At 33.6% G+C, this 10,700-nt stretch overlaps 1 protein-coding gene across 1 annotated transcript; it reads right to left on the bottom strand.

Annotated features, from left to right (window-relative positions):
- Positions 1–61: 61 nt before the first annotated feature.
- Positions 62–6,518, bottom strand: LOC107466063 (CLP protease regulatory subunit CLPX1, mitochondrial-like). The gene is given in 15 exon segments (XM_016085046.3): positions 62–386; positions 662–814; positions 929–1,051; positions 1,652–1,714; positions 2,386–2,490; positions 2,727–2,826; positions 2,937–3,007; positions 3,443–3,495; positions 3,557–3,659; positions 3,735–3,809; positions 4,139–4,189; positions 4,502–4,581; positions 4,718–4,812; positions 5,031–5,092; positions 5,459–6,518. Coding segments are annotated over 15 exon segments (2,046 nt in total). The 5' UTR covers positions 6,296–6,518; the 3' UTR covers positions 62–311.
- Positions 6,519–10,700: the final 4,182 nt, after the last annotated feature.

The raw sequence follows: 10,700 nt of genomic DNA, 5'->3' as shown, positions 1-10,700 counted from the left end.
TATTGTAAGGGGTTCATTACTCATTTATTAGGAATAATATAATTCTTAGGTACTTAAAAAATGTCAATTAAAATTGCACAATGCCAGGTTTTTATTTAAATGAAAAGTAAAACCCTTAAACTTTTGTATTAAGTGCTGCCTAAACTAGCAATGCTACATCTTTCATTTCTTTCTATTTCCTTCCTATCCAATGTAGCTATGCTGTTATACAAGGGATAATTACAGCAACTTATGAATATACTTTTTACAAACAACAATAACAATGACATTATACATCTTGATTATTATGGTATGAAGTATAGACATAAACATTACATGCTCATTGCCCTTGATGTGATCTCTTGTTCCCCATCTTGCAAGTCAGATTCAGCTACATCACCCTTAACCTACAATTCATGTGGCAAAAAGTGTCAGAACAACCTTAGCACATTCTTATAGTGCTGCAAATGGAAAGAAACAACTCTGAAATGATGCATTCACAAGGGCTTGTTACATGGATGAGTAACAACAACTAAAGCCCTGTGCTACTAGTTGGGTCGGTTACATGGATCAAACAACACCAAAGCACCTAAAATCGCGTGTTTAAACTGTTTCTAAAGTCTTGACCGGCACCAAAGGATACATATAACATTCTTAGCCAGAATGAGCTATAATATCATACCTTTGAGTCCTCCATCTTAGCAAGGTACCGCTCCAAAGCACCTCCGCCGCGGAGAATTTTTCCTCCGCAACCAACGGCGTTAACTGATCCTACTGATTCCTCATCGACAACAACTGCATCAATCTGTTCGTTTCCTGTCTTGACATCTGGAATCTGTTGCATACAAGCATTCAATGTATCAGTAGAAAAAAATAGACCGATAATCTCTCAGATCTTCAAAGATGGCCATATATATTTAAAGATATATATTGTTAGACATTTTCATACCTCATACATGGCTTCAGTTAAAATGTTTTCCAGTAGGGCTCTTAAACCCCTGGCGCCAGTATTTTTTGCCATTGCTTTCTTGGCGATCAATCTCATAGCTTTCTCTGTGAAGTGTAGTTTGACCTGAAGAGAAGGGTTATACAAGTATAAAATCTTTTATGAATTATGGCACAGAAAAATTTTTGAACATTCCGAACAAGTAGTTCTGACCAGTTTCGACCAAAAAAATACCAACCCCAAATGTTGACAAGATCATAAAATCTAAAGCACGCACCATGTGTCTGGCAGAGGAATTAAGTCATGTTTAATGTTTAGTAGAAAAGTCATGTTTAACGTTTAGTAGAAAAAGTAACGGGAAGACGATGAATTGAGAAAGCTAAATCAAGATCAGAAGATTAAAGGAAGAAAAAGCTTGAAGATATATAGGGAAACAAGCAATTACTTTAGATGACCACAGGTGTCTTGAAAAGGATGAGGGGAAGCTTAACTCTACAAGAATTTGAAAGAAAATATAATATTAAGTCCGAGTCATTATTAGACAAACCAGTAGTATAGAATAGAAAACACATCAATTGATCATTTCAGCCAATTTAAAGTTTCATTTGTATCTGCAAATGCCCATATTTAGTTGCTTGGAAGACAATGATAACATAGGCTTGGTTTTTCATGCCACAGAGATACACAAGTATCTGATACAGAGAGAGAATAGAGAAAACTGCTTACATTATTCATGCTAAATAATTTCTTGTACTGCTTAGAAAGTGCATTTTTCGGTTCTGAGAGAACCTGCAGAACCAACAAAATTTCAACGGTCATATGATTAGATGTATGAGCAGAATCTAGAATAGAATCTCTTTCCTAAATTAGGCAGGTTTTCAACTATATATATTCCCAATGGGATCAAACACTTCTAAAGTGAGAAAGTTGGTAAAGTGAAAAAGTGATAGCCTAATCACCCTTGAATTAAGGTAATGGGACTCGCACATGATAGAAATTACAAATTCAATGGTAATTAATCCCCTTAATTTGTCACTTTACAATTTTCCTCACTTTAGAGAATCTTTTTCCTTCCCAATGCTATTATTGTAGGACCCTTGTACCACTACGCAAATTTCTGTCCTTGTGCTTGCCCATGTCATACACCACATAGTATTAAATCCCACAAACAACAAAACAAAGCCTTATCCCACTAGGTGGGATCGGCTATATGGATCAAACGACACCATTGCACTCTATAATATCAAACAATAACCAATAACATGCAAAAAAAAAATTACTAGATACGGTGGCAGATAGTCCTCAAAAATAGAAATTCGGTAGCTTTGGTGGTGACAAAACCAAATGATCAACATTCACCACAGCACACAACAAGCAGAATTAGTCCTTGGAGCGCTAGACTATTAAAAAAAACCAGGAAAAGCTACAATAAAATTGAAAGAAATATATGCAATGAATACCTGCATAAGCTGTTCTTCAGTTAAAGCTGACAAGCTAATTAAAATCGGAAATCGTCCAATAAACTCTGGTATGAGACCATATGCAATAAGATCAGCACTTTCCACCTGAAATTACTAATGCAACTTTTAGATGCATTTGGAAGGTTGTCGGCCGCAATAATTTCATTCTTTAATCTAATTTTCTGATTCTCAATTGCTGAGAAGTGTGGGAAGTATACTGAATCATAATAGTTTAAGTGCATAATCTGTTAACTTTTATCTGCATGAGTGTTTATCTATTATCTAGTTTTCTAGGAAGGGGAACAAGTTTTCCGAGTCAGGTAATTAGAGTAAATTCTCACCGACTCAAGTAAAGATGATGCTATGGCTGCATTTGTTAGTTGACCAGTCCTCATATTGGCACGAACTGGTGCTCCAAAACCAATGGAAGAATCATGTCGTCTGTTTATTTTACAAATTATTTGAATTCAATTAAAACTATGAGAGAACCAAAGCATATGTAAAAAATCTGGACAGAGAGTCTTACTAGGCAGGAATAAAAAGATATTTACCTCTCTGAAATTGTTTTTTCAAGATCAATGAAGGCACCTCCACATATAAAAAGAATATTCTTTGTGTCGATCTGCATATCATAAAAATGATAGCACAATTATTTAAAAATCTAGGGACTTTCTGGAATTATACTCATACTGCAGTAGATGATGGAAGCTGACCCACATTAACAAAATATTAACAACTACTTGCTAAGTGGATAAAAAGTTAAAGAAACTATTTCTCATATCAATCCTACATTTCCTCCATCATTATCCTTCAACCATCAGTAATCACTTATGTGTTTACATTCATTAGTGTTCATCACACAATAAGACGGTTGTATTGTACTTGTGCTTTCGATTGCTTTTTATAGGAGTGAAAAATATTTAATAATCAAAATTAAATTCCCTCCTCCTTTTCTTCTCTCACAAAAGCCTTTCAAGACTCGAGACAGAAAAAAAAGATATGTAAGTCAGAAAATATTCTCATCAGATCAAAGTGCACACATGGATATGAAACATACCTGTATATTATCACCTCGTGGATGTTTCCTTGCTCCTTTCTCAGGAACATTTACTACCTACAAAGTAAGGAATAAATCCAAGTTCAAAATACTTATATTTTCCGAAACATTCACTTATTGATAAACTGATTATCAATAGTGCAGTCCGATATTAGTTTCCAAGTTTACTCACAGTACCCTCGCCTGAAACATCTCGGCTAATATTTAAGCTCTCAGCCTGTAATATATATAACAGTTAAAAGTAATCATGGATGCAAAACTATGAACTTGGAAAATTAAGATAGCAAAAAACCTTCTTAGTTATCTTGTCCACTTCATCAATGTAGACTATCCCTTGTTGAGCTGCTTGAACATTGAACTCTGCTGCCTTTTTAGAAGAAATTAAAAGCATAAGAATGAGATGTCAAGAACCAAGGAACAGATGTTTACAGTGTTTTTGAATATCCCATAGATCATAGCATTAATCTGCATTGCTAACAAAAGCTGTTACCAGCAAATCATAGAGACATTAGGTTCTTAAAAACTTATATAAAGTTAAGTGGGTATTGTTGAAGACAAATTCCTGTAAAAACTTCAGCTGTTGTTAAGTGAAGTGGTGACATGCAAGATTCTTTCGGAAAGTCACTAAAAGGTTCCTTCCTAGAAAACTAAGTAAGAACCAAAATAAATCATAAACCTACAGAATAATTCACATACCGCCAGTAATTTATACAATATTGATTCCACATCTTCTCCAACATAACCAGCCTGCAAAAAAAACATTTCTTCATTTAGATAAACGACAATCTGAAAACTTGAGACAGCAGTTGAATCCTAAAGTCAAAAATAGGTTAACACAAATTGACCACCCAGATTGTTCATATGAATTTTTAGTTTTTGTTCTTTTTCTTTCAAAAAAAAAAAGCTTCAAAGTTAAATTCAATCTTTTTACTCAATAACTTGAAAATTCAGATTTTCAGACAGGAAAATGAATAGAACATTGTCATTTCATAACTTCCTTCCACTCAACTCTTAAGCTACCAAATTTTAAAATGACTTCATCAATGAATACATACTTGCCTGAGTTAAGGTTGTTGCATCAGCAATGACAAATGGAACATTCACGAACCGAGCTAGCGTCTTAGCAAGTAATGTCTTCCCTATTTGATGGAAGTTAGATCAGCATAAAAGTCATGTAATTTTGGATACAAGATGACAGAGCAAACGTCATGGACATAATGAATCCATGCTTAAAATTCAAGAAGGAAAAAAAGGTGGTTGCTGAGAACTTCATACCGGACCCTGTTGGACCCATCAAGAGAACATTACTCTTTTCCAGCTCGACATCATCATTATCTAATCCTTCTGGAATTCCAGAATCAGCCTCTGACCTAGTGTAAAAATCAGTCAATTCAGTCAGAGAAAACAATTATGATAAAAGAATTTGAAGATGACATTATATAAATGATATGATGAACAGAATCTCCTGGAAGGGTGTAGGGCAAGGAAACATTAATAGAGGGGGCAAGTAATTGATCTCAGCAGCATCAACTACTGTTCCACAAAGGAATAGAACCAAGAAAATGGAAGGAAAACTGAAAAAACTTACCCTTTCTGTTGAGAAGCATGGTATATTCTTTTGTAGTGGTTATAAACAGCTACTGATAGAACCTTCAACAGCAAAAATATATATACACAATTAATGATTATATAGCCAATGTCCACAACTTAGTAAAATGCATTAACAGTAACTTATAACTCTGAGCATTTCCCCCTCTTCCACTCAGGCACCATACAAAAAGAGTGAAACTAAATTTATACACAAATATCATTTTGCATAGAATCCATCTTCTCATCGTATCATGATGTGTAAATTTATAGACAAACATGATTAGCATAGGATCCAATGTACTTTGAGTACTGATAATTTGGAGCAAAATAATCATTAACACACTAAACAAAGCATGAATACAAACAGAGTTAACAAATTTGGGCATGATTCAACCATAAAAAATGTCAGGCACATATGGAAAATACCTTTTTGGCCCTGTCCTGACCAATTACAAACTTGTCAAGACCCTTACAAATCTCTTTTGGAGTTGGCAAGTCCCTCCCCAAATTGGAACCACCCCATGAACTCTTCTCACTTCCACTGCTGCCACCGGAACCACCTTCTCGGGGCCCAGAAGCCCTTATAACATTAACACCAGGAGCAAAAGGTGGCCCTGGAGGACTATGCACAGCAACACCACCACCACCACCATTCCCATCACCTGAACCAGGTGCATTACTATCCCCATCACCACCACCACCACCATTACTATTCAACACTCTACCACCAAACCCATTGATTCTCCTAGGCACCTTAGTAGAATCAAAATCAACATCATCATCATCATCAAGATCGTTTTTTTCAGAGACCCTCTGAGCCCCAATCTCCAAAAAGCTACCTTGAAGAGGCGCAACGCCATAAGGGCTGAAGTAATAGGCAGCGTTACAGTTGGGGCAAAGGTTCACAGTACCATTGAATTGGTGACCTCCCTGGCGAGTTGATAGCTTGAGGTTGTCAATTACAATCATGTCCCTGGAGCAGCGTGGGCAATTCGGATCGGCTCGGATCCTCCTGGACCGGGTAATCGGGTCGTCCGAGCCTCCACGGCCCCATTTTTGGCGGTGCTGGAGTAGCCTATGGTAGAACAAGAAAGTGCTGGTGTTGGTGAGGACGCGGTGACGCTGCTGCTGCTGATGATGATGATGGGGCGAAAGGGCGAAGTAGGCATGTGAAGAAGAAGAAGGAGAAGAAGAAAGGATTTTTGGGTTGGGATGAAGCTTGTTTCTGTGCTTGTTCCATGTAGTGAAGAGTATTCGAGACATTGATTGGGAGCAATTTCGGGGGTTGAGAAAAGAGAGAAAAGAATTGGGATTTTGATGAGATGAGGTTGGAGCTTTGGGATCTGTGTGTTGATTTGTTTATGCCATTTTCGTTCGTGTTCTTCCGTGTTGGGTTGGGTGATTAGTTTACTCAGCTCAGCACACAAAGAAAGTATTGCCTGCAAGAAAATGTGTTTCTGTATAAGAGAGACGAATAGAGAGGATAAAGTAAATAGTTTGTGTTTTTTCTGAGAATAAAGAATTTTATTTGAGCGTGTTTTCTTTTTTCTTTTTTTTCCATCATTCACCTTTGAATATTTTCTTAAGCTAAAACAATTAATCACTACTTTCTAAACCTACTGGAAATTCAATTTCGACAATAAAAGATTAATAATTAGGAGAGTGATATTATTTTTTTAAATTCGAAGATAATTTTTGTGATTTACTCTTTTTAAATTTACAAATATGAGTTATAATCATTTTTTCTAACAAAATATAGTCATACTACATAAATAAATATTTTTAATAAGTCACCAAAAAAATAAAAAAATATTTTTAATAAACAAATTATTCATACATACTTGTGAATTCTGCAATTCAAATCTTATAATTATCATCCTATTCATTTTATTAAGGTCCAATTTGGGTAACTAACTTAATTAAACTCTTTTTTATAAAATAACTTAAACAATAAATAATTCTGTTAAAAGTAATTTATAAATAAATTATTTTGTGTTTAGATTTTTAACTCTAAAAATACTTATTTTATAGAAATATAATGAAAAGTAGAAGTATTATGAGAGAAGTCATTTTTTAACTTCTCTATAAACTCCTAAATAGTTTTTTAGAAAGCTTTTCATATATGTTAATTTTTATCCTTTTCTTATTTGCATATTTTGTTATTAGTACAAAATAATTTTTATATCTTCTTATATTTTTCTTTAAAAATAAAAAATTTCATTCAAATAAATTAACTTTTTTAAGTTTAATTATACAAAAACATAATTTTAAGTTAAAAAACACATAAATTATTTTAAAAAGTACAAACTTTTAGTTGAATATATAATACAAAAGAATAACAAAAATTTTAATTGAATAAAATCAGATGTAACTTAAATATGAATTTATATGTTTATAAAAAAAATTATGTGTTTACTTCCTATGTTCTTTTTAAAAAAATTTTGTCTATCTTAAAAAAAATTGTGTTAACATTACAACATTTTTTTATTTATTGTCAATAAATGTTTATATTTGCTTCTTATATTTCTTTCTTAAAAACAATGTGTGCTTACTTTCAAAAGTTTTTTTTTTTTATTTATCATCACAAAATCTATGTATTTCTCTAATTAATATTAATATTTACTTCCTATATTTATCTTCAAAAACTTGTGTATTTATCTTCAAAACCTTTTTATGTTTATTATCATAAAATTTTTATATTTACCACCAAAATATTTGAATGTTTACTTCCTATGTTTTTTTTCAAAAATTTGTATTTACCTTCAAATTTTCGTTATAAAATTTGTATATTTATTATTAAAATTTTTTTTGTCTTAATGTTAAAGCAATTTTATGTTTTCTTCCAATACTTCTCTTCAACAATTTATGTGTTTACTCTCAAAAATTTTATCGTCATAAAATTTATATGTTTATCCTCACAAAAGTTTTGTGTTTATTTTCAAAATATTTATTTATTTATTTTTTATGTTTTTCTTTAAAAATTTATATTTACCTTCAATACATTTCTATGTATATTGTTACAAAATTTTAGATTAAAAAATTTATATATTTCTTTTTTAAAGTAAGAGCTTAACACAATAAACTTGTTACATAAAACACAAAAGACAAAATACCAAATACACAGCAACACAATAGGATTTTTTTTTCTAATATAAATTATAAAAAAAATATTTATTTTTCCAAAATTCATGTCTGAACTTTATTGACTGAAATGCTGTTTTTTTTTTTTGTATTTGGGCAAGTTCGCCGCACCCCACAGCGAATTCTATAAAAATTATAGAGTTCACTGTACCCTCCTCTAAACTTTCCTTTTAAAATTTTTAAAATACACGTTTTAAATCTATGCCATCGCCTCCAAAAGAGTATATAGATTTACAAACAATATATAAAAATACACAAAAATACACCGACAATAAATAAGGCTTCTTCAACGATTTTTTTAATTATAAATTAAGAAAACAAGTCATATATGGCTCCGAATTCTTTGGCATACTTCTCTTGATGAATAAAAATACCATTTTCAGTTTACTTAATTTGAAGCCCAAGGAAAAAATGAAGTTCACCCATCATATTCATGTCAAATTCACTTGTCATGAGTTTTCCAAATTCTGTACAAAGGGATTCATTGCTGATCTAAAAATAATATCATCAACATAGATTTGGACTAGTATGAAAGAATTATTAGAATTGTTGATAAATAGAGTAGTGTCTGTAGTGCCTCTTTGAAAACCATTTTTCAAAAGAAAAGAGTTAAGCCTCTTATACCAAGCTCTAGGAGCTTGTCTTAAACCATAGAGAACTTTTGATAATTTGAAAACATGGTTAGGAGATTCTTTATTTTCAAATCCAGGTGGCTACTCCACATACACTTCTCTATCTATCACACCATTTAAGAATGCACATTTCATATCCATTTGATATAATTTAAAACCACAAAAAGCAGCATAAGCTAAAAGAAGTCTTATGGCTTCCATTTGGGCAACAGAGGCAAAGAATTCATCAAAGTCTATTCCTTCTTCTTGGTCTTATCCTTGTGCCACTAGCCTTACTTTGTTTCTTGCAATGCTACCATCCTCTCCTAGCTTGTTCTGAAATATTCACTTGGTGCCGGTCACTTTTTTTCTATTCGGCCTTGGAACCAATGTCCAAACTTGGTTCTTCTAAAACTCCTGAAGCTCACCCTCCATTGCCTTTACCCAAGAAGGGTCATCAAGGGCTTCCTTGACATTCTGAGGCTCCATTTGAGAGAGAAGAGCAATGTTTGATTCTTCACTTGCCTTTCTAGTTGAAGACCGAGTTTTAACACCATGAGAGACGTTTCCAATGACAAATTCCACAAGATAATTCTTCAAGAATCTCCATTCACGAGGTCTGTAACACCCTAATTAGCCTAAGCCTTACCTCGCGTCGTAAAGCAAAGGTTAATCAAAGGTTACGACAGTTCTAAGCTTTTACATATATTATATAGAAGGAATTAATAATATCTAGAAGCCCGATGAAGAATATAGCACAAAAATAGGATTTCAAAAGCGCAAAACGTACTAACGAAGCTACTGACTTAACACATAAGATCAGATATAGAATAACAAAACATCATAGTATAATAGTATAATATCATAAGACACTATCCACGACTAGCGAAGTTTAAGCCGGCTAGCCATATACAGACCATGAATGAAACCAGACAGTAAAACACAGCTTATATAAGTTTTTGTTCTCTCAAATACAAGCCTCTTAGCAAAACAAAACACAAAAGTGAAAGACATATACATAATAAATCAAAAGACTCCAAAAGAGTATTCAGATCCTCCGCTCCTGTTACCAATCAGACAACTCACTGAGGTGGGTTGCGACCTGCATCTGAAAAATACAACAGAAATATGGTATGAGAACCGGAGGTTTTCAATATGGTAACAGTACCTGGTGATGCAAGATATAAGACCCCAGGATGCCAAAGGCAATCCTAGACTCCATATCCATCACAATAATTCAAACTTAAAGCATTCTAAACCAAATCAGCATAAAAGGAATTCATTAACACAACTTAACCCGTAGTACTATATAAGGGTATTCTATCTTGGGGGATTTCTATTTTAATCAAACACTGCTGTCCCACAGCCTTCACCAACCGATCCGCCATGCGATCCCATCGCCATCGCCTTCCGAACCTCCTCAACCCCAGTCAAAGCACAAGTATATACAATACAAGTAAAACACAAGTAGAGGCATGGTAAACAAAATTGTGATCATCAATGGCGCCATCAACATGGTACGCACAATTGCAATCTCAACTCTTTATCACAACTTCGCACAACTAACCAGCAAGTGCACTGGGTCGTCCAAGTAATAAACCTTACGCGAGTAAGGGTCGATCCCATGGAGATTGTTGGTATGAAGCAAGCTATGGTCATCTTGTAAATCTCAGTCCGGCAGATTCAAATGGTTATAGATGATTTATGAATAAAGCATAAAATAAAGATAGAGATACTTATGTAATTCATTGGTGAGAATTTCATATAAGTGTATGGAGATGCTTTGTCCCTTCCGTCTCTCTGCTTTCCTACTGTCTTCATCCAATCCTTCTTACTCCTTTCCATGGCAAGCTGTATGTAGGGTTTCACCGTTGTCAGTGGCTACCTCCCATCCTCTCAGTGAAAATGTTCAACGC

The sequence above is a fragment of the Arachis duranensis genome, chromosome 9 (assembly GCF_000817695.3).
Source record: "Arachis duranensis cultivar V14167 chromosome 9, aradu.V14167.gnm2.J7QH, whole genome shotgun sequence".
In the NCBI taxonomy this organism is placed as follows: domain Eukaryota; kingdom Viridiplantae; phylum Streptophyta; class Magnoliopsida; order Fabales; family Fabaceae; genus Arachis; species Arachis duranensis.
This window is presented reverse-complemented; position numbering and strand designations above follow the sequence as displayed.